Source organism: Diospyros lotus, chromosome 6 (genome assembly GCF_014633365.1).
Source record: "Diospyros lotus cultivar Yz01 chromosome 6, ASM1463336v1, whole genome shotgun sequence".
NCBI classification, from domain to species: Eukaryota; Viridiplantae; Streptophyta; class Magnoliopsida; order Ericales; family Ebenaceae; genus Diospyros; species Diospyros lotus.
Genome location: NC_068343.1, coordinates 7045422 through 7070557, shown reverse-complemented (window position 1 = coordinate 7070557; position 25136 = coordinate 7045422). Strand labels below are relative to the sequence as shown.

At 38.8% G+C, this 25136-nt stretch overlaps 1 protein-coding gene across 6 annotated transcripts; it reads left to right on the top strand.

The window, feature by feature from the left end:
- The first annotated feature begins 1031 nt into the window (after window positions 1–1031).
- LOC127803798 (U-box domain-containing protein 4-like) lies at window positions 1032–24214 on the top strand. Of its 6 annotated transcripts, none has more exons than XM_052340302.1 (7): window positions 1052–1131; window positions 9939–9980; window positions 10422–10612; window positions 18942–19222; window positions 20438–20554; window positions 20756–22813; window positions 22913–23253. In XM_052340302.1, exons 4-7 carry the CDS (start codon window positions 18947–18949, stop codon window positions 22970–22972), a joined length of 2511 nt encoding a protein of 836 aa, XP_052196262.1. In that variant the 5' UTR covers window positions 1052–1131; window positions 9939–9980; window positions 10422–10612; window positions 18942–18946; the 3' UTR covers window positions 22973–23253. The 6 variants fall into 6 exon arrangements, with proteins under 6 accessions (XP_052196261.1, XP_052196262.1, XP_052196263.1 ...); XM_052340303.1 differs by lacking the exon at window positions 9939–9980 and adding an exon at window positions 1632–1762 and having other exon boundaries at window positions 1061–1131; XM_052340304.1 differs by lacking the exons at window positions 1052–1131; window positions 9939–9980 and adding exons at window positions 1237–1399; window positions 23760–24214 and having other exon boundaries at window positions 22913–23011.
- The last annotated feature ends 922 nt before the right edge of the window (window positions 24215–25136 follow it).

Below are 25136 nucleotides of genomic sequence, written 5' to 3'. Positions count from 1 at the left end.
TAAACCTATTTTGTTTGAACAAAAGGCAATAGGTTAGGTGGATTTTCAATCAACTTGGATTGGCAGGGAGGAACTGGTGATGGTGATTGACAACGATTGCATTTTTTTGGTGACAACATTGACCTTTGGTTGTTGACTATTATTGTATAATTTGTATTGAGAATGAGAGAGAGACCCAGAAAGCATAGGGAGGGACAAATATGGAAAGAAGAAACGTTCTCCTCTTCTATTAATTTTTAATTGTTTATTTAAATGCAAGTAGTTCGATATTATTTTTATTGGTTAATTAAACAGAAGAAAAACTCATCTCAGTTGACAGTTGACACTTTCCAGTTCACACTGACAACACTAGCGAGCGACATGCATGTCATTAATTCATATTACACACACACACACACACACACACACATATATATATAACATAAATAAACATATTTTTATTTATATAATACATCTAGTATATAAAAATTAATGAAATGGATCAATTGGATTGCGTTTTCTATCTCTTTCTATTAACAAAAAAAACCTAATAAAAATTGAATTTACACTTTTTAAAAATTTATGTCAGTTATGTAAAGGTTAAATAACCTCATTCGACCCAGCTATTCGGTCTAATAAAACTTGGGCATGGAAGACAATTGCCAAAATAGACAAAATCAGAAGCCACGGCATGCAGATGCAGCAAGATCAAATCGTCGACTTATCGCCTTTTATTTTTCCCATAAATTTTCGGGGAGTAAAGTGGACGGGTCCGTATCTCCGGGATCTCCGACTTGTCTTGGAACCGGAAGGAGTTTGGTTTATAATAATAAACAATGGAAAGAAAAGAAATTCAAGGAAGTTTCTACGGGCAAAAGCCACAGGTGTACATGGTTGAAAGCCCCGAATTAACAAGTAGGAATGATAACGTACACTTGAATAGTTTGATCTTCACATATTATTATTATAATTATAATTATAATAATAATAAGAGGCAAGAAAGAATAATAAATAAACTAAAAAAAAAAAAGAGGGCGAGGACAAAAGGGAAAAGCAGCAGGGGGGGGGGGGGGGGAATTGGAATTTCAGAACTCTTCTGGCTGGGGACGGGTTGCGAAGACGGCGAAGTTCCAAACCCTTTGCTCGGCTCAGGTCTCTCTCTCTCTCTCTCTCTCTCTCTCTCTCTCTCTTATTTTTTTCGGTTTGATCCGTCTAGGGTTTATTTTTTTCTTCTGACTGTATACATACACGCATCTTGCTTCGAGATTGATGGCTTAGCTTGTTCTCGCATTTCCGTTGACGTGCGTCCGGTTGAGACAGATATACCTAGACCATCTTGGTTGTACTCCGAAATTCCTAGTCGCCGACGCTTATGTTTACTAATTCAAACATTGAATCGAGTGAAATTATACGGCAGATCGTATGTTCCATTTATAACTATTATATATGCACGCATATACACCTAAGTCTGCCTTTGTGTCTATTTGGTTCTGCAATTTGTTAGAATATATACATATATGTCTTTGAGAATATAGGATTCTGCATAACAGCTTAGATTGTGATTTATGGCATAAGTTCGTTAGTTGGATTATTAGTCAACACTGTTATGTATGCCACATCCTGGCTTAATAATTCATTCTGATTTGGTTTAGGTGAAGTGACCTGTGTTGGCAAAGCAGCTTGAGAGGGGAACAGGAAAAACAGTGTTGGTTTAGCTGGAAAAATCAGTTATTTCAACTTTAAGTTGTGTTTTCCCCGGATGAAGAGCAAAGTTTCATAACATGTATACAAATAGGCATATATCTCTATTGTGATATAGATGTGAGGGCATGCATATCTTGATAACTTCTTAGGATGATCTTCTCCACTTAACTTGGACAGCATTTTAGTGACCTCCGATGTCAGCTTATTACTTTGATATTTTGATTTTATGTAGTATGTATGAAAAGTAATACACTTGGACACTTTATAGAACTCGTATCTTTGACATGTCCAAACTACACTAAGAGAGGTTTATATGGGGTGCTAACTGCTAACAAACCCAATTTAGAACAGAATAATCAAAAATAAAAATAAATAAATAAATAAAAGACTAATTAGGAAAAAAAAAATTCTAATTGAAAATTCTTAAAAATGCCTAGAGTTCATTTTAAAGCCTTCACATTTAGGTCCTCTACCAGAAAGAACTTGATTCATCAGATGGACTGCAAGTATCACTTAAAGAGTTTAGTGAATGGTGAGCCAAGTGACATCTGAATTTGGATGGCCTTTCTATTTATTCAACACCCTATCAAAACCTTTCTGAGATGAATCTGCATTTTCATCATCTAGTACAACTTCAATTATGCCCTTTGCCATGAAAGATGTGGAGATCAAAGAACTTGATGACACTTGCAAGGACACTAGAAGGAAAAATCAGATACTAAAATGTTCTCAGGTAGCCTTCATTAATTTCCCTAGCTTGATGATGTACATTAGGTCCAAGCTTGCTAATGACGAGGAATTGTCTATTAACTTGAGTATGTAGCTTCTTGAAAGAGTGTATAGGATGAATTTGGACTATAACACAGTCACTCTCATTAAATTCCCTAGCTTGATGATGTATGTTAGTAACTAGTTTATAATCATCATTATTTATTACACCTGATCCCAGCATGCAAATTATGGATATGTTAGGCAAAGTTTTAGCGGGCATGGAAATTGAGTAACAGGGAGTAATTGCGCAAGGTCTAAGGAGAATTGCCGCTAGACCCATTTGATAGAGTTATTGTAGGCAAACTCCATGTTTGGCAAAATCAACATCCAATTACTGTTTTTTATCCTAGAAGAAAGCTAAGCAAATTACCCAAACTACAGTTAACAATCGTGGTCTGTCCATAAGTGTAGCAGTGGAAAGCGCCTAAGTGGAAGTGAATTTCAAGCTAGTGCTAAATAATTTTTAAGGTCTTTCAAAAATAACTAACAGGCTTAACATCTCTACAGAATACAGAAGGTAAATCATGCAATTTAACAACTTACCTAAAGAACAATTGAGCAACATGTGAAGCATCAATTGTCTTACTACAAGGAATTAAATGTGTCATCTTAGAGAATCTATCTACTGCAACAACATAAAATCACGCCCTCAGACAATCTAGGGTAACAAGTGTGATATTGTGAGATCATTATGGATATACGTCTCTTCAAAGATGGCAAGTAACAACTGTAATGGTTGTATGCCTACCACGATGACCAACTAATCCATTTGTGTGCATGTTTAAACCTAGAAAGTCTTTTGAGTAAAGTGTACGGAATATATAACTTGATCGCCCAAAATAGGTAATCCCCATGAATGACAAAGTCAATGTGAGGTCTACAGTTGTCCTCACTAACCTTTGTGGTAAATAATTTGAGAACCAGTACAAGTAGGATAAGCATCCCTTACCCAATTAAAATTAATAACTTTTGCACTCGTTGCCTAACTGGTAACTATCCTATTAAGAGCATTAACAACTTTATTTCAACTCTAGAATTTGCCGAAGGACAAAGGTCTACTTGTTAGAACACTTGTACTAGATTAGTGGAATAGATATAAAAAAGTTTATGTAAAAATAGTGTTGTTTATGTCTTGTTTAGTTGGTTAGGAAAAGTCTTCTAGAAGGATTGTTTCTAGAAGGATAGTTGGCCTATTGTTCGGGATAACGGTCAGTTGGGGGCGTTATTTTCTGTTATTGTAACTCCCGCCCTATGGCTTATAAATAGGAGTCGGGAGGGGGATGTTGTGCAGTACTTCAATTTGTGCTTAATGTGGGAATTCTATCTTGTGAGCGAGTGGGTTTGTTTTGGCTGTGTGCTTAAGAGTGAGGCGGGTATTGCTGTGTATAGAACTCTATAGTTTTCAGGATATATGGGCTATGAGAGAGTTCTGTCAAAGGAACATATAATCAACCTATACAAATAGTGGAAAAGTGAAGGCCAAGCCAATCTGGACGTAGGTCTCAATTTGAGACTGAACCAAGATAATCTTGTGGTATTCTTGATGCTGATTTCTATTCTTTACTTTTGTGTTTTGTAATTCTTGTTGCCGTGAGTGGTTGTGAGTCTCTATCCTTGACTTAGTGAGTGTGAGTGTACTAGAGAGTATTGTGTTTCTACTCTAACAACTTGGTATCAGAACCTATAATCTCTAAGGCATTCAAGATTCTTCAAGAAACTCAAGGAGAGAATCTATGTCTCAAATTGGTATGGCACCAACTGCATCGAGGTATGACATTGATAAATTCGATGGGACCAACGACTTCGGCCTATGGAGGATCAAGATGGAAGCTCTCTTCTGTAGTCAAGGCCTGGAAGGGGCACTGGAACAAGAGGACAAGGCAATAGGGACATCAATCAAGAAAGAAACACCGGTTTTAACGACGGAACAGAAGGAGACTCAGGGCAGAGATCAAGAAGAAGGCTTACAGCCTTCTGCTTCTGAGTCTTGGAGACAAAGTACTCAAGGAGGTGTCAAAATTGAAGTCTGTGGCAGAAATCTGGAAAAGATTGGAAGACTTGTACCTCAAGAAGACACTTTCTAGCCGTTTTTTCCTCAAGGCCAGGTTCTTTTATTTTAAAATGCATGAACAACAGAAACTTCAGGATCATATAGACGATTTTAACAAACTATGTTTAGATTTAGAAAACATAGATGTAAAATATGAGGATGAAGACAAAGCCTTAGTTCTTTTCTATTCATTACCTAAGTCTTATGAGAATTTTGTTGATATTCTCCCGCATGGTAGAGATAAACTTTCTTTAGAAGATGTAATAGGGGCATTAAACTCTAAAGAATTAAGAATTAAAATGGATAGTAAATCTACTTTTGGTGATGCTTTAAAGCAAGATCAAGAAGCTCTAAAAGAGACCAAAAGAATAGGGGTAAATCAAGGTTTAAGTCTAGGATTGGAAAAGGCTACAAACTATGGAATTTAGAACCGGAAAGACCAAGAATCATAGTCACAAGAGATGTGACATTCGTTGAGGAGAGTCTACCATAAAATTAGCAAATGATGAATCACAACATGATAATGAACAAAATAGAGAGTCAGTTCAGGTGGAGATAATTGGAATCACCCCTTTTAACTCCCAAGATCCATCTGATGTTGATCATGATATCTCTAAACCTAGGCAAGATGAAGACCAGGACATAGAATCCTCCCAATTTGGAGGGGGTGAGGATGACAGTGATGTAGAGCTTAGGGGATCAACCTAATCCAGATAGATATAGTGTAGCTCGAAACCAGTAGCCTAGAACCTGTAGGCCACCACGAAGATACAGTTATTCTGACCTAGTTGCATATGCCCTAACCAGTGTAGTAGAAACCATAGGCGAAGAACCCCTCACCTATGTAGAAGTGGTGTCCTCTAAGGATGCTAATAAATGGCTAGAAGCCACGAGGTTAGAAATAGCATTCCTTAAGAAGAATAATACCTGGAAATTGGTTGAAAGGCCAAGAGGGCAGTGAATAGTAGGTTGCAAATGACTCTTCAAGATTAAAGATGGGGCTGGAAATAATGCTAAACCTAGGTTCAAGGCTAGGTTGGTAGCTAGAGGGTTCACTCAAGTGCCAGGCATAGACTTTAACGAGGTATTTTCTCTAATAGTGAGACACACCTCTATAAGGATTTTATTAGCTATCACTGCCCAATTGGACTTAAAATTGGAGCAGATGGATGTCACAACTGCCTTCCTTCATGGGGACCTTGAAGAGAGGATTTTTATGGATCAACCAAAGGGTTTTGAAGCTAAGGGAGAGGTGGAGAAAGTATGTCTTCTTGGGAAGTCACTGTATGGACTTAAACAGTCCCCAAGACAGTGATATCGAAAATTTGATTTGGTTATGATAAAACAAGGATACCTAAGGAGTTCCTATGACTGCTGCATATATTTCAAACATGTCACACCTAATATTTCTATCTATCTGTTATTATACGTGGATGACATGCTCATTGCAAGTCAATCCACTAGAGAAATTCAGCTTCTTAAACAAAGGTTGAAGGCTGAGTTTGAGATGAAGGAATTAGGTGAGGCAAAGAAAATTTTAGGAATGGAGATTTCTAGGGATAAGCAACATAGAAAAATCTACCTTTCACAAAAATCTTACTTAGCTAAGTTGCTGTCCAGATTTGGGATGTCAAATGTAAAGGCAGTTAGTGTGCCTTTTGCATCCCACTTTAAACTATCCTCAGATTAGTCCCCCTAAGGATGAGGAAGAGAGAAAAGAGATGGCCCATATACCATACTCAAGTGCAGTAGGCAGCCTAATGTATGGTATGGTATGCACGAGACCAACCTTGGCACATGGAATGAGTGTCATAAGTCGGTTTATGGCCAACCCAGGTAAGCCTCATTGGTTGGCAGTTAAGTGGATGTGCAGATATTTGAAAGGTTCTATAGATTATGCTTTGACTTATAGTTGTGCAAATCTAGAAGATCAACCTATAATCATAGGATATTCGGATGCTGATTATGTTGTCTGACAAATGTAGGTCCACAACTCGGTTATGTCTTTAGGTTATGGAACTCTACTATTAGTTGGAAATCAAGTCTCCAACATGTGGTAGCATTATCAACCATCGAGGCTGAGTACATAGCAATTTCAAATGCTATTAAGGAGGCTGTGTGGCTAAAGGGATTAGTGAGTGAGCTTATAGGTGTAAAGGTTAAGACCACTTTGATGTGTGATAGTCAAAGTACAATTCATTTGTCTAAAAACCAAGCACACCATAAAAGAATTAAGCATATAGACATAAGACACCACTTTATCAGACAAGTGTCACAAACCTAGGGTTCGTGATAGGATAGAAGAGGAATTGGGGAAGAAAATCAGATTGTAGGAGGGAGAAATCAGTAGTTAGAGGGAGAGATATTAAGGGAAAGAGAGGGAGAAATAGAGAACAGAAAAGAGAGGAAGAAGAACGAGAGAGGAAGAATGGTAGAGGAAAGAAAATGGAATTTCAATTCAATAATTTTCAGCATATCATTCTTCTCTTACAATGGCCTTTTTATAGGCATAGGTAGCCCCTTAACTAATTTCTAACAGCACCCATGTGCTCCTAACAAACAACCAAATATCTCCTAACAAACTAATATGAGCCTATTACAATATTACCCCTTTTATTATATCTCTATCCAATATTATCCTTCTAATCCTCCTAAGGACATGACAACAAGTTATTGAAAATAAAACTGTGATTCTAACCAAAGTGGCAGGGGAAGACAATGCAACGGACATTTTTACAAAACTTGTACCTACAGCTAAATTGAAGCATTGTATAAAGCTACTGCAGCTTGGACAATGAAGATGCAGGTCAGTGGGAAGGGTGTAGGATCCTGAGGAAGGCCTAATCCTGCAAATGGGTGGAGATTTTGTTAGAACACTTGTACTAGATTAGTGGAATAGATATCAGAAAGTTTATGTAAAAATAGTGTTGTTTATGTCCTGTTTAGTTGGTTAGGAAAAGTCTTCTAGAAGGATTGTTTCTAGAAGGACAGCTGGCCTATTGTTAGGGGTAACGGTCAGTTGGGGGCTTTATTTTCTGTTATTGTAACTCCCGCCCTATGGCTTATAAATAGGAGTCCGGAGGGGGCTGTTGTGCGGTACTTCATTTTGTGCTTAATGCGGGAATTCTATCTTGTGAGCGAGTGGGTTTGTTTTGGCTGTGTGCTTAAGAGTGAGGTGGGTATTGCTGTGTATACTCTGGGTTGAGAACTTTATAGTTTTCAGGATATATGGACTATGAGAGAGTTCTGTCAAAGGCACATGTAATCAACCTATACAAGATAGTGGAAAAGTGAAGGCCAAGCCAATCTGGACATAGGTCTCAATTTGAGACTGAACTAGGATAATCTTGTGGTGTTCTTGATGCTGATTTCTGTTCTTTACTTTTGTGTTTTGTAATTCTTGTCGCCGTGAGTGGTTGTGAGTCTCTATCCTTGACTTAGTGAGTGTGAGTGTCCTAGAGAGTATTGTGTTTCTACTCTAACACTACTCAACCCATCAAGCATGTCTAGAATTTAGATTTCGGGATTCCAAATACCTAAGGGGCTGCCTAGTTGTGGAAAATGATTTTCAGTTTTCTATAAAATTTTTAATTTTCATTTCCTAAAGAAAATTTAGAAAACGCTTTCAAATGTTAGAAATACATAAAGTAATTTTCAATCTAGAAAATTGGAACACATGTTCAAAAAAAGGAGAGATGTTTCAATTTCTTTTGTGTAATCTGTGTTATAGAAGGAGATGAAGATGATTTGTGAAAAATTTTCAGAAAATTGTGTTTTCGAGATCTCCAAATTAACAAGGAAAACTTAGAAAGCTCATTTTAGGAGTTTTCGAAGTGTAGTTCAATTTTGGAAAACCGCATTTTGCCAATCTCTATTTTTCATTTGGAAATTTTTTCTACTTAAACAAGTTTTCTAATTTTCCATTTTCTGTGTAGTAATTTTCTGAAAAACTGGGATTCTTTTCCATAACTAAACAGCTCCTAAGTATTAGATGACCAGAATGCAAGACAACTCTTCAGGGTACAACCGTACAAATAGCATCTTCAATGACGAAAAGACTGGACAATAGCAACGTGAGAGCAAGGGTTCACCTAACGAATGTAGACTCTTTATCATAAATGGGATATCTTTATTCAGTCTCATTGAATTTCTGCTAGAGAATGCTTTTAGGTTGACCCTCTTGGCTTAAGACACCCACAACACTAATATCAGGCACATTACAAGCAACCTCAAAAGATTTAACAAAATCAGCATGCCTTAAGACAAGGTGCTGTAGTTATATACATTATATATATGTATGTATGTATATCTTTAGAGACTCTAGCAACTGAACTACGCACTAAAATGCTGCTTCCTTCAAACAATTTATGATAAGAGCCATACGCTGGGTAGAAACAATGAAACCTAAGAAAAGCACTTGGGTTAACTCTTATGGTTAACATGTAATTCTTCTAACCTTGGAGTCTTGCAAACTTTCCTAAGATGACTTAGAGATGCTTCTTGAGATTTGCAATAGGACAAGATATCATCAAAGTAGACAACTAAAGAATTTTCCTATAATTTTTTTTATCATTTATATTATAATCCTTATGAAAGTACTGAGAACATTAGACAAATCAAAGGGGTATCACTAACCACTCATAAAGTCCATCTTGGGTCTTAAAGGTAATTTTTCACTCATCTCCTAATGAATGTGAATTTGGTGATACCTACTACGCAAACAAGTAGAACTGTCCAACATATCAAACACGTCCTATACTCTAGGAATGGGAAACCTATGGTTGATGGTAATTTGTTGTTGGCTCTATTATTCCCAGACATTCCACAGATCCTTCTTTCTTTTAGGAGTTAAAAGGGTAAGTATAGCACAGTGACTAAGGCTATAATGAACAAACCCCTTACCTAGAATTTTCTGTATGTGGCCCATTTCACTTAGTAGCTTCTCGGAGTTCGCCTTAAAATGTGGCAGATTAAGTTTTAAGACCTTAGGACTAAATCAATGACATGTTGCATGTCTCTCATTTGTAACCGATCATTAGGAAGCTTACAAAGCATACAGACCAGCTTCTTGAATTATTGGATTTATGTAGTGGTTTATTCACTTTGGTATTGAATTATTGAACAAAAATATTGGTTATTTCCTCCTCTTGGTTTCTCTCCTCTTCTACCTAGCTTCTTCTCTCTCTAGTCTATTCTCCCTCTATTCCTCTACTTCTCTTATTCTTCTTTTTACTATTGTCTTCTCTTCTGATCCTCTATTCTCCTTTGCTTCTCTTGCACTGTCTTTGCCAATGTGTTCTGGTCCTACATCACCATGCATCTAATAGCGTCCTTGTTGCTTTCACTTGTCTTATGTTGACTCTCTTATTCATTGCAAAGGACATGATTTGATTGATCATTTGCCATTATGCTGTTTTGTTTGACTTGTATTTAGGTAGCAGGAGCCCCTGGATTCTTGCTCGTTCTTGCGTATAAGGTTTACCCCTTGAGATGATTTTTCACTCCATATACTTGTTTATTTATCCAAAAACCAATAAAGATTGCAATAAAATAAAAATTAATAACATGGGATATATCCACATGAGGAAGGAAACGATTCTTCTTGTTTCTTTATTCTTCCTGTTCCTAAGAGTAGACATGTAGTTTGAACCTATTTTCGGTTGGTTTCATTTGTAACCCCCTCCCAAAAAAAAAAAAAAAAAAACATGCAAACAGTTTGTCCGATGTGATGTTTTTGGAGTGATTTTTGCTATCTAATTGTTATTCTCTTTTGTCATATGCCTTTACGATATTGTTAGTGCTCTCAAAGGTTCTTGTCTTATCCTTTTTTTTATTCATGCTTTCTTGCTATGCCCTCATGGTAAATAATCCTTCCAGGTGATCCCTTTATATTTATATCTTCTTTTTACTTGTACAGGGATTCAGTAACGGGAATTTTTAGAAGTGGATATCTTTGGAGATGAGTTTAATGTCTTGATGCTCCAGGATTTGCATTTTTCTCTAGAGTGTTCCAAAATTATTTTCTCCTATGGTCTAGTGTAATTTCTTGAAGATCAGCAATGTGAGAGAAACCATTGGTGTTTCAAATTGCAGGTTTCCAACAAAAAGGTATTTTATCTTGTTACCATCTGATTGATAATGTGATTAACTTTTGCATCAACGAAAGAATGATTTTAGTTACTTTTTTTTTTAGCTGAATTTATTGTTTGCATTTTAATTCTCAGACTCAGACTTGTTACCCCTTACATGTTTGATTTTGAAATTCTAAACATTGCTGTATAGCCTTCAATGTGTTTTTCCTCATAGATTTTGGAGGATGTCATTCATAGAATCAGGCAAGACGGTTAAAGTGGAGAAGTGTGTGTCAGGACCCAAGGGTTTTAATAGGGCTAAAACAGTAATTAGCCTATTTTACATTTTACTTATATTTTTCTCTAGTTGTATTTTTCTGTTAATTTGTTATTTTTTGTAGATTAGCTATATAAAGCTACTGAAGACTGTCGGTAGGATATGTTTTTTATGATAATGGTTAAAACTGGGAGCATTGGAACACTGATTTTAGGCCCAATATAACACACACACACACTTCTTGATATACGCTACAATCAGAATATAAAGTAGAAACAGAATTTAAAAAGGAGATAGAACAATCAAACCACAAGAATACCAGTGATTTTATCCTGGTTCGAACTGGTAGAATCAGTTTTACATCCAGCCGCTTTCAGAGAGAGCAATCCACTAGAACTTGATGAAAAACAATACAAGAATCACACTCACACAATCCCTCTTCCCTCACTGCAAGATTACAAGACTCTTTCTAGGTTCTCTTACAATGCAGCTCTCAGAAACTATCAATGAGAATGATCAATCACAAGTGCCCGATAGATTACCCCACACCTCTTATTTATAGACACAAGGGCGTGAGTTACAAGGGATGATATAATCGGGACATTTCCCTAACTACCCCTCACTTAATATAATATAGAGTTAGCCTAATTTACCTAACTGCCACTACCGCACATAGTCCTCAATAGGATTTCCGAGTCCTTCTAATCTTTCCAGCTACTCAATGCAAAACTTGAATAACAACAATTGAATTTCAGCTTTCCCTCTCATCAATTCTCTCTCAAATTCCCTCCCGTTTCCCTCTGCTTTCCTTTTGATCTCTCCCTGTCTTTGTTTTGTCTGCAACTCTTCCTCATTTCTATCTAATTCTCCCTCCAATCCTTCTGTTCTTGGTCCTTGTGAAGCTTAGGAAATAAACCTAGCTTTTAATATGTATTAAAACCACTTAATTAAATCCATAGACTATACACACATATATATATATATACAAATACAATGGGCCATGGGCCATAGGCTCTATCATAGGATTAACCCTAGACTATACCATGTAACTCAACACTCCCCCTCAAGCTGGAGCATATATATCATATGCGCCAAGCTTGCTACAAATATACTCAATTCGAGGACCCCTGAGAGAGTTAGTGAAGACATCTGCTAACTGGTCATTGGAATTGACAAAATCTGTGGTAATACAGTCAGATAAAATCTTCTCTCGGATGAAGTAACAATCTATCTCAATATGTTTGGTCCTCTCATGAAAGACTGGATTGGAAACAATATGTAATGCAGCTTGATTCTCTCAAATTAATCTCATCTGTGATATCTCTTCAAACTTGAGCTCCTAAAGCAATTGTTTTAACCAGATAAATTCACACGTTGCCAAGGCCATAGCACGATATTCTGCTTCGGCACTCGACTTAGCAACAACCTCCTGCTTCTTACTTTTTCAGGATACTAGGTTTCCTCCAACCAGAACACAATATCCTGAAGTAGACCGTCTATCAGAAGGAGAACCTGCCCAATCAGCATCAGAATATCCGACTACTTGAGTATGACCTCTGTCCTCATACAATAGTCCTCTACCTGGAGCTCCCTTAATATACCTGAGAATTCGGACTACTGCATCCCAGTGGCTATCACAAGTAGACTATAAAAACTGACTGACAACACTGACTGAGAAAGAAATATTTGGGCGAGTGATAGTGAGATAATTAAGTTTTCCGATTAGCCTGCGGTATCTTCCAGGATCAGCAAGAGGCTCCCCCTGTCCTGGTAAGAGCTTTACATTAGGGTTCATAGGAGAATCTATAGGTTTACAATCAAGCATCCCAGTTTCTTCCAGAATGTCTTAACACATACTTCCGTTGAGCGATAACAATACCAGAACTGGACTGAGCAACTTCTATGTCAAGAAAGTATTTAAGTAACCCCAAGTCCTTAGTCTGAAAATGATGGAAAAGATGTTTCTTCAACTGAATAATACCATCCTGATCATCACCGGTAATAACAATATCATCCACATAGACAACCAAATATATACACCTCCCCTGTGATGTGTGTGTATAAAAAACCGAATGATCAGACTCACTACGAGTCATACCAAAGTCTTGAATGACAGCACTGAAACGACCAAACCAGGCTCGAGGAGACTGCTTCAACCCATATAGTGAGCGGCGGAGTTTACAAATCTGCCCAGACTCCCCCTGAGCAACAAACCCCAGGAGGTTGCTCCATATAAATCTCCTCCTGAAGCTCACCATGTAAGAAGGCATTCTTAATGTCCAGTTGATACAGCGGCCAGTGGCGCATAGCTGCTATAGAGAGAAACAAACGCACAGAGGATATCTTAGCAACAGGGGAATAAGTGTCACCATAGTCAAGGCCATAAACCTGAGTATACCCTTTGGCAACCAAACGAGCCTTGAGGCGATCAACTTGCCCATCAGGACCCACCTTGACAGTATAGATCTACCGACAGCCGACAAGAGATTTCCTTGGGGGTAAAGGAACCAAATCCCAAGTACCATTGGAATGCAAAACAGTCATCTCATCAACCATTGCTTGTCGTTACCAAGGATCAGAAAGTGCCTCACTAACAGTCTTAGGTACTGACACAGAGGATAAGGAAGACACAAAAGCACAAAAAAGAGACTAGAGATGGTGATAGCTAAGAAAATTATAAATGGGGTGAGGATTGCGAGAAGAATGGGTACCTTTCTGAAGGGCAATAGGAAGCAGATCCTCAGAAGGCAAGACCGCGGCAGGTGGAGAGACTGGAGCAGGATGTGAGGCAGCAGGAGTCGCTGAAGTAGTAGGAGATGCAGGAGCAACATCTCCACCGGGAGGAGACCGAGGCTGATGACGCCGATGATAAACCTGCAATGGGGTAGAAGAAGGAATAGGGAGAATAGGAGCAGGAGGACTCGCGGGAAGAGGGATGGCCTTAGAAATGGGTGGACACTCGGAATGAGGCGAAGAGTAGAAATGAGACGACTCAAAGAAGGTAACATCCGCCGAAAGAAAATAGCGGCGAGTGTCAGGAGAATAACACTGATAACCCTTCTGAAGGCGAGAGTAACCAAGAAAAATGCACTTGATGGACCGAGCAGACAATTTATCATGACTGGGAGACAAATTATGGACAAAACAGATGCAACCAAAGACACGTGGAGGAAGAATATATAATGGTTGATCAGGAAACAAGAGAGAGTGAGGAATCTGGTGCTGAAGAACCGATGAGGGCATCTTGTTAATGAGATAGCAAGCAGCAAGGACAGCTTCAGCCCAAAAGCGAAAGGGGACATGATGATGTAGAATAAGAGTGTGAGCAGTTTCAATCAAATGTCTGTTTTTACGCTCAGCAACTCCATTCTGCTGTGGTGTATATGCACAAGACGACTGATGCAAGATCCCCTGAGAAGACATAAAGGTAGTAAAGGGAATAGAAAAATACTCAGGGGCATTGTCACTGCACAATACTTGGACAGAGGTATGAAATTGCGTTTTGATTTCAGCACAAAAGGATTCAAAAATTGAGAATAACTCAAAACGATTTTTCATTAAATATAACCATGTGCAACGAGAATAATCGTCGATAAACGTTACAAAATATTGAAAACCCAAAACAGACACGACACGGCTAGGACCCTTGACATCAAAATGAACTAAAGCAAACGGGGACATAGCCCGATTATTGATACGCTTTGGAAAAGAAGTGCGAGACTATTTTCCAAGTTGACAAGACTCACAATGAAAAGACGACAAACTAGATAAATTGGGGATCATCTTCTGAAATTTAGCTAAACTAGGATGTCCCAAACGATTGTGGAGAAGAGCAGGAGACTCAGTCACCGAGCAAGCAATAGGCGATGCAGGAAGGTTGAGATAATAGAGACCCTACGACTCACATCCGACGCTAATCATCTGTCCCGTACCGCGATCCTAGATAGTAACAGAATGATCATCAAAGGTGATAGAACAATTTAAGGCACGCGTAAGTTTACTAACAGAGACAAGTTTAAAAGGATAATGAGGAAGATAAAGGACATAATCTAAAGGCAGAGAAGGTAAGGGTTTGGCAGTGCCAATAGCTTTAGCAACCGCTTTGGACCCATTGGCTAATGTTACAGAAGGTAAAGAAATAGAATTAGTAAAATGAGAGAACAAATGGGGATTACCAGAGATATGGTTAGAAGCACCTGAGTCCAGGACCCATGGTCCCAAAGAGGAAGACTGAGCGAGACAGGCAGTGGAATCACCAGAATGGGCAACAGAAGCAACTGTGGATGAGGTTTGCTGGGATGTCTTATACTTGAGATACTCATCATAGTCAGCCTCAGTGAGAAGGACAGATTGCGGTGGATGACCATCAAAGGACTCAGATCGAGAACCATCAGCATGAGCAACATTAACACGAGGAGGGCGGCCATGCAACTCATAACACTGTTCCTTAGTATGCCCCCACTTGTGACAATAGTTACACTTGGGGCGTTTGCCCCAATTACCACGATCTCCGCCCTGTTCGCCAGTACTCTAAACCTGAGAAGCCATGACTGAATGATCACCTGCAGAAGAGGGAGGTATCGTAGGAATAGATGAAACCCGAAGAAGATGAGAATACACTTCATCCATAGTAGGTACAGTAGGACTAGCAAGAATTTGATCACGAACAGGAGCAAGCTCAAGACCAATGGCAGCAAGAGTATACACCATGAAGAACTTATCCCGCTGAGCTAGATCCTCCGCAACAGTCTTACCAGCAGGTAATAAGGAGTTAAATTCAGCTTTAATAGAGGCCATCCGACCAAGAAAATCAGGAAGAATCAAACCCTGTTGTCGTAAACTGAGCAGACTAGACACCACTGAATACAGGCGTTGAATGTCATTAGTATATAACGCCTTGGCCTGAACCCACAATTCACAACACGTGGTATAGTTAGTATAGATCGGATGAAGAGAGGGATCAATTGACTGCCACAGGAGACTGCACAACAGAGCATCAGCTCTCTGCCACTTGGGTTTGTTCGTGGTCACATTCTCGGCCTTGGTAGTTAGATGATCCTGTAAGCCTTGACCCATACACCATAGTTCAACCGCCTTGGACCAAGAGATATAATTGGAACTACCCATCAACTCCTCAGTAGCAATAGCTGGAGAGGGAGACAAAATACCAGAAAAGGAGCCAGATTTACTAGTACCAGCCATGTTGGATAAAAGGGAGCCCTACAAGATCAACAGATCTGAAACCAAAGGGCTAAATAACCAAAAATAAATGCTGGATGATTCAGCACAAAGAACAGGTGCGCTGGAGTGGCGGCAGATGGCGAATGCCGGTGATTGGCGGTCGCGGATGGTAGCGGATGGCGATGAAACCACCTGGGCTGGGATGGACTGAAGGAGGCGAGTCCAATGGTGAAGACGACGTTGCGATCGGAGCACTGGTGAGAGAGATCGGAGCAAAAAAGTCTCTATGAACAGTGCTAGAGAGGCAACGCGTGGTGGTGGCAACGGCGACGATCCTCCGGGGGTCAACGGATCGGAGGCCGGCGAACACAACGGCGGTGGTGGTGTGTGTGATCGGTGGCCGGACGGTGAAGACCCGCAGCTGACCAGTAGCGCGCGCGGTAGAAACGCAGTGGACGGCGACGGCAGGCTGCGGTGGTCGGTGGCGACGTGACCGACAGTGTTCGTCGGTGATGTGGGCGGTGGCGACGGCGGCTAGGGTTTGTATGGTGGCTGCTAGGGTTTGTATGGTGGCTGCTAGGGTTTGTAAAAAACTAGGGTTTGTATTTTGGCTCTGATACCATGTGAAACTTAGGAAATAAACCTAGCTTTTAATATGTATTAAAACCACTTAATTAAATCCATAAACTATACACACATATATATATACAAATACAATGGGCCATGGGCCATGAGCTCTATCATAGGATTAACCCTAGACTATACCATATAACTCAACAGTCCTAATTCCCTTGGAATTTCCGATTTCCAATCCAAACCCTAGGTTAAACCCTAGGAACATCACAGTGTGCCCATCCTTTTATGGATTTATAAAAATCCCTCCACGTGAAGTTTATCGGATGCCTATAAGATTGTACTCATTATGTGGCTTAGATTGTTATGCAATCTAAATGTGTGAGCATGAGTGTTACTGAAATGAGAATGTTATGGTGGTGTGCAGGTGACTTGTGGAAACCAAGAAACCAAACCAAACCGAGGATTTTGGTTCAGTTTTTGTTAAAATGGTTTGGTTTCTGTTCTTCCTTTGCAAAAAAACCAAGGAGCTCAGTTCGGTTTTGGTTAATAGTGTTGATAAATCAAACCAAACTTCATGGAACAAATTGAACTGAAACTGAACCAACCTGGTGTCGACCAAACATACCTTGGCTATTACTGAGTACTGACCATACTTCAGAAACCCTCACACTCTCACAGTTACAGCTCTCTCTCTCTCTCTCTCAGTTCACAGCCTCACACCGCTCAAGCAGAAAGCCAAAACCCTTGGAATCTTCACTTCTTCAGAAGCCCATTGAAGCCATTCTTGCAATATTTCAGTGCAAAACCCTTCCTGCAGCAGTCTCTTATTTTGAAATCCTTCTATAAGCGCCTTCTTTCTTTTCAATCGTCCATCCTCTCATCTTACTTGAATTTCTGGGTGCTAATCCTTTTACTCATGTTGTTCTATTAATTTATGTTTTTATCTCTTTGGCTACTCTGCTTCAGATTTCTTTCATAGTTTTCAGAAATTCTCTCTTAATTTTATTCTTACATTGATCCCAGGCAGGATAAATAGCAGACATCAATGCCTACAAACAGAACCAATGTCACATTCTCCACACCTATTTATACATGTTACGTTACATGGATATTTTAATTTTCCAGAAATTTTATCCAAAGCAAAACATGAAAATATGATTTTTTTGAACTGATTGTATATGTATTAATTTATAAAAAGTTTATTGTTGTTTTCCCTTTGAAGTTTACCCCATTTGCATGCCCCTGCAAATTTGAGCTTATATCATTGTGGGTTGGTTAACCGAGAAACTGAACTGAGGTGCTCAGTTTCAATTTCTATGAATGCTCGGTTTCGTTTTGGTTTTGGTTTGAGGCAATGCAAAGACCGAGCATTTGTGGTTCAATTTTTCTCAACCCAAAGTTTGCACACCCCTAGTGGATGTGCAGCCATATAGGAAAATACAAAACAAGAACAAGATCAAACATGATAAGGTTGGAGTGGTGCCTAGCGAAGATAAGAGGAGGGAATCACGACTATGATGGTTTGGATATGTGATAAGAAAATTGATAGGAGCACCCTTGACCTTGAGGTGAGTGGATCAAATGGAGGAGAAGATTGCTAGCAAAAGAGGGAGGGGGAGAAAGACCAAAGAAAACTTGGCAGGAAACCACTAGACATGACATAGGATATAATGGCTTACAAAGGATATGGTCATGGATAGAGATGGTTGGAGGTGTAAAATTCTTTATGCTGAATGCACCTTACTGGATTACCATCTAAGAAGTTTAGGGATACTTCAGAATGAATGGTGCTCTTGTAAACTAGTGATACCAGAAAACTTCCTCATTTTATTGGAACCTGTAACCACTGCCTTCAGTCATCTCATTGTATGTGTAATTTCGCTTTCTAACCGCCTAAGCACATATTCTTATTGGTAAATAATTGAATGATAGCATCTAAGTTGGGTTTTAGATTTCACAAGCTTTATATTATCATGGATGATGGAGCTCTTAACAAAAGAAAATATTCATTATCTAAAGTAGCCGAAGATAACACGCTAAGGTGACATGAACAATTCTGGATTTCTCTTATGAAAGGCTAATTTAAATGTTATTTGCTTGTATTAGTTGTTCCCAAAACACTGCAATTAGTGTTCTTTTGTTGATAGAGATTTTTTATTTCTTCTAACTTCTCCTCGTCATCTTTTATGGTATATTGCTGGTGCTTTGTGCATCATATTTGCTATTTCACTTGTAGATTTTGTGCCGATATTGGTACTAAAGTTTCCTTATGTCCACTTCACTGTGAAGCCATAACTACTTAGTTATTCTTCCTGTTTTGTTCTTGATGCAGGTGTGATGGAGATATCACTTCTAAAAGTTCTTCTCAACAATTTTTCTTCGTTCTTCCATTTATCATCTCTTGACAACATAAGTCATGAACCAGCTCAGAAATATTACCAAAAGATTGAAGAGATGCTGAAGTTACTAAAGCCTGTGCTTGATGCTATTTCTGATGCTGACATATTGTCTGAAGAACAGCTCCAGAAGGCAGCTGCAGATCTGAGTCATTCTGTAGATGAACTGAGGGAGCTATTTGAAAGTTGGCATCCGTTAAGGAGTAAAATTTATTTTGTAAGATTTGGGCCTTACACAGTTTTCATTTTGTGATTTGTAGAAAAGGAGATCAAGCCATATAAATTAGTATATAGCTAAAATATTGCTAGTCGTTCTGGTGGTACAGTGTCTAGTCCTTAGAAGTAAAATGGAGGGTTGATGGGGAACAGCAAAAAGATTGCAGAAAATTGAAGACAAGAAGAAGCCGAGAGAGAAAGAGAGAGAATCACAATTGTATTCGGTATCACCAAAAAAAGGCTTATAGACTAAAATTCAATCCTAACTAAAGCATGGTTAACCTAATAAACGATAGTGCTAATTAAAATATAAATCTAAGAATAAAAAATCTAAACAAAATGACTTCAAAACTTTAAATATGGTAAATCAAAATCAACAATATCTCATCATAATTACCCAATCTCTAATTGTCCCAAAAAAATAAATAAAAATCACAAAAATCTTAAATCGAAATATAGAATCTAAATTCTTAAATTCTAATAAAACCTAAATCCTCGTATCAAACATTAAAATTTAATATTTCTAGTTCCTCATCAAGGATGATGGCAGTTATTGTGATCAAAGTCTAATTTGCTTTATTGCTTTTGGTTCTATATTTCAATCATGGCTAGGAGGTCTCAAGGACCTTATTCCTCTTTCAGTTTGTTACTTCTTCATTTCACATACTGTGTAAATGTTCTGTTCCTGTATTTGCATCCAAAATCTTGTTCTATAGGGAAAGTTCTGCACTTCTTCCCTTTCCTACAATCTGAAACAATGGTAATCCAGTTCCAATTCATCCTCTGGAATCTGGATGATTGCTTCAATGTTTTCCAGGCAAAGGTGTCTGCTCATTATTTTAGTTGAATTTACAGGCAACTCCTCGTTTCTGGGACTTTGTTTGCTTCTCAATGGTACAAAAATATTGAAGGACGAAGTTAAAGTTTATTTATGTTGGAATATTTTGCTACATTTGTTCATGAGATTGCTTTTCTATCTGAACTCTTCCCCACCTGGAACCAAAGAGTTGGGTTTTTGGTTAAAAATGAGGATATAGAAATGATGATCAGTGTTTTGGTCTTGGTTTTGCCCCTAGGTTAATTAAGAATTTTATATTTGTTGGCCTGCTAGAGATGTGTAATTGGGCAGAAAAGTTGTTCAAAATTTTAATTAGAATGCTTTATCTCTTGAGCTTCTTTATTGATTTCTTCTAACTAGCTTATTGATGATCTCTAGGTTCTGCAACTTGAATCCTTAAAATCAAAGATTCGGGCTTCTGGTTTAGAGATTTTTGAGCTGCTGAAATCTTCTGATCAACATCTCCCTTTGGAATTGAATGCATCAACTCTTGAGGTATGTAGAGAGATAAAGTCGTTCCTTCATGTGTTGGTTTTCCATTGAACACACCATAGATTATCCATCTCAGTGCTCACTGAGTAGTAATCTTTAGATGAAAAACCCATCTTAGAGTATTCACACTTGCAAAATCTGGATATTTTCTGAATGAATGCTATCAGATGGTAAGGTTACCACCACTAACAAATCTGGTTGCAGATTTGTGCACAGAAAATTAAACAGATGGGTTTGGAACAAACATCAGCTATTATCAATAAAGCCATCAGAGAGAAACTAGATGGATCTGGACCCAGCGCAGAGAGCCTGACAAGATTTTCTGATTGTCTGGGCTTAAGGTCAAACCAGGAACTTCTCATTGAGGCTGTGGCCCTTGAAAAACTGAAGGATAATGCTGAACAAGCAGAAAATAATGGTGAAGTAGAGTACTTTGATCAAATGATTTCTCTTGTTACCCACATGCATGAGCGCCTTGTTATGATGAAACAATCCCAGAGCTCTAACCCTGTTCCCATACCTCCTGATTTCTGCTGCCCACTTTCACTTGAGCTGATGACAGATCCAGTTATTGTGGCTTCTGGACAGACCTATGAGCGAGCTTTCATCAGAAAATGGATTGACCTTGGGCTGACTGTTTGCCCTAAAACACGTCAAGGTCTGGCTCACACGAATCTTATTCCTAATTACACTGTAAAGGCGCTAATTGCCAATTGGTGTGAAAACAATAATGTGAAGCTGCCCGATCCCATTAAGTCTATGAGCTTGAATCAGCCTTCATCACTTGCAGATGGAGAGACTATTACCCCCAAGGATCCACGTGTCCTTCCTCATTCTAGAAGCCACCGACCTATATCACCTGACTCAGGTCGATCAACATCACTTGGAAAGAACCTATTTTCTTCTAGTGGAATCCTTGGAGAGGGAACTTCTCCATCACATCCACGTTCAGCTTCAGAGGGTTCACTGCCAGTGGTAGCTGGAAATAGTCATGGGTTTGGTATTGCAAGGTTATCACTAAACGGTTCTGAAGACAGGTCAGCTAACTCGGAAGAGCAAAGTATGGAGTCAAGCAGCCGACCCCCAACATCACCATCAAAAGAACATTCTACTGCTAGTGGGGCCTCTGCAGCTGATGAGCAATCGTCTTCAGGCCATAAGCTAACAGCCTCATCTTCCAATGTGCTTGGTAATGTGAATGTTTCACAAGGGTTATCAGCTGATGGCAACGAGGACTCCTCACGAGCAACAGCCTATGGTAGTGATGCTTCTGGGGAGCTCACATCAGAGCCACAAGCTGCTAGTACCTTAAACATTCCACAGAGAGAACCTGAGTTCCTTCCCAGATTGGAGACAAGATATCGAAGCCAGACCATGTGGCGCAGACCTTCTGATAGGTTTGTTCCAAGGATGGTATCTTCACATGCCATTGAAACAAGGGCTGATCTTTCTGGAGTTGAAACTCAAGCGAGGCAACTTGTCGAGGACTTGAAGAGTAATTCACTTGAAGCACAAAAAAGAGCCACATCTGAACTTAGATTTCTTGCCAGGAATAACATGGAAAATCGAATTGTAATTGCAAACTGTGGGGCCATCAGTTTGTTGGTTAATCTACTCAGTTCAGCTGACTCTAACATTCAGGAAAATGCTGTTACTGCACTCCTTAATTTATCAATTAATGATAACAACAAAAGTGCCATTGCCAATGCTGAGGCAATTGAACCTCTGATTCATGTTCTCAAGACTGGAAGCCCTGAGGCTAAGGAGAATTCAGCTGCTACTCTTTTTAGTCTCTCAGTTATTGAGGATAACAAGGTTAAGATTGGAAGGTCTGGGGCAATAAAACCTCTGGTTGATTTGTTAGGAAGTGGGACTCCCAGGGGAAAGAAAGATGCTGCTACAGCTTTGTTTAATTTGTCAATATTTCATGAAAACAAAGCCCGGATTGTGCAGGCTGGTGCTGTGAAATACCTGGTAGAGTTGATGGATCCTGCTGCGGGGATGGTTGATAAAGCTGTTGCTGTTTTGGCAAACCTTGCTACTATTCACGAGGGGAGGACTGCTATTGGTCAGGAGAGAGGGATCCCTGTTCTGGTTGAGGTTGTTGAGTTGGGTTCTGCAAGGGGAAAGGAGAACGCAGCTGCTGCTCTTCTACAGCTTTGCACAAACAGCAATAGATTCTGTAGCATGGTGCTTCAGGAAGGAGCTGTTCCCCCATTAGTTGCATTATCCCAGTCAGGCACCCCAAGAGCCAAAGAAAAGGTATTCTTACTATGTTCTCTCTCCTGCACCTCCTCCCAACTATCATAAGATCTAAATATTCTGTTTTGAAAACTGTGATGAACTTTTTGCTGCTTGCAGGCTCAGGCACTTCTTAGCCACTTCAGGAACCAAAGACATGGTAATGCTGGGAGGGGCTGACCAAAAAATGAACTTTAAATGGATCCAATGTTAATACTGGTGAGATATTATTTACTCTGGCAATCAGATATTGCAAATAATGCTATTGAGGTCCTGTTTCTTGTGTTTCATGATTTGTGAAGAGAAAAGAAAATGATAAATAGGATTTTGATTTAGGGAGGGTTGTCTTGAGTCCTCTCCTGAATATCTGTGTGAATGTAGGAAAAGAAATTTTATACCTGTATTTAGTCTTTAAGCCTTTGTGTAAGACACTGCAGATGAATAACCATTTTTCATTTTCACGAGTGCATGGTTCTTCCTCTTCTTAAATTGGTGCGTACTTGTTTGTTTATTTTTTCTTTTTTCATTTTTTACTTCCCTAAGTTTCTGTTATTATAATTTCCTCTTTCTTATCTGTTTTAATGCAAACCTGTGCTCTGGAGATGCTGTGGCATATGCCCTCTACAGAAAGAATGAAATTGTTTTCTTTCTCTCCGTTACTGCCCTCTACAACTCATATTTACTGTGTATAATTGCCGTTGTCTCCTTAGAGCTTCACAATGTACCTCATGGCCATCCCTCCAATGCTACGAACTTGGACAATTTATTCGAGATACCTCCTCCTAGGAGGTGCTTTAGTCTTGATTGGAGCATCCACTGTCCACATCCTACATCAATTGATGTTAAATATTTGATATGTGCATATGTTAATACTCCTTGTGTCTGTATGCCATGAAAAAAAATCTTTTCCTTTTAAACTTGCGAATGATTCTTAAACCACAGCTTGGGCAGCTATTTGATAATGCAGGTGAGATGGCTGCCAAAGACAGACCTAGGCCTCAAATGTTTCACATGTGAGAGGTCTCCTGAAGCAGGACATGATGACCTGACCACTGCTTGCCGCTTGGCTTATAATTTCATGCACTTCTTGTTTGTCACAGTCGTACTGCTAGTGCTGGCTTCTTGGTCTATTGTTTTGGGCTCTGCTTGCTGACCTGCAATTTTGTAGATTGGCGTGGTTATCTATGAATTAGTATTTTTGGTCCCAAGGACATGCCAACTACCAGGACATAAATCAAATTACCTTCTCACCTCTTGTTTTATCTATTTCCTTTCTGCCCCGTGTCTTTCTCAGCTTCTCTCTTTATGTAGGCGATAGGCGATATTTATGATTAGGGTTTTTCTTTCAGGGTCCTTTGTAATATACAAGATAAGTGTAATTAGTTTTAACATTAAAAAATAATTTATTTTTTAAAAAATAAATTTAATTTGAACAGTAAGGCTAATTTACCAAAAGAAAGTTGAACTTCTATTTTAGTTTGAACAAACATATAATTTTTTTAATAATATTTTCAATTTATCTTTTAGTTTAATTGTATAATTTGTTACAATATGTAAGCTTTTAGAGTTAATTGCTTATGTGACACCTAGGAAATATTTAGGCGGGTGGTAAAGGTGACGACTAGCAGTCACTGCATCACTTTCTTCTCTCTGCCTTCTCAATATTTTAATCATAAAAGTATATTTTTAGTTACAACAATTCTTTTCAAATCTTGTTGGATCCAGGTTTTTTCCAGGTTTGGGTGGAGGTTATCATACTTGGCAAAAAAGTAGGCTGAATGCGGGATGGTTTTGGATCCACCCGACAAGAGAAAGTTCTTGCTAAGAGTCGTGTTATTTTACATGAGGAGCTTATTGAATGGGGTCAAAAAGATCAAAATGTGCTCACTCAAAATATAAATTTGTAAGGAATGTCACTATCTTTGTCTCTCTCCTCTCTCCATTTTTATGGTCGTGATGTGACCGTCAACTGTTGCTGCCTTCACCTTGCTGTCTCGCCAACTGTCATTGCATCCTTCGACAATCAGCGAGGCAATGAGGTGGGGTGGCGAAGTGATGGCAACAAGACGATGATGGAGAGGTGAAGGCAGAGATGGTCAACGATCACATTGCGACCATGGGAAGGGAGAGAGGAGAAAGGCCTACAATGACATTCTTTGCAAATTTGTATTTTGAGCGAATATATTTTGTTCTTTTTGACTCCATTTGATAAGTATCTCGAGCAAAATAGATTAAACCTTATGCTAATGCTAGTCATTTAGAGTTAATGATGAGAGGTATAACGAAAATGTGTGCTTATTTAATAAATAAAAATAATATTTTTTAAGAAATATTTATATGCATA

Bases quoted from the DNA above. Each gene is read 5' to 3' on its own strand.
- LOC127803798 (XM_052340304.1), top strand. From the start codon at position 18,947: ATGGAGATATCACTTCTAAAAGTTCTTCTCAACAATTTTTCTTCGTTC. The intron at 20,555-20,755 runs GTATGTAGAGAG...ATCTGGTTGCAG, and splicing joins TGAATGCATCAACTCTTGAG to ATTTGTGCACAGAAAATTAA. The intron at 22,814-22,912 runs GTATTCTTACTA...TGCTGCTTGCAG, and splicing joins CCCCAAGAGCCAAAGAAAAG to GCTCAGGCACTTCTTAGCCA.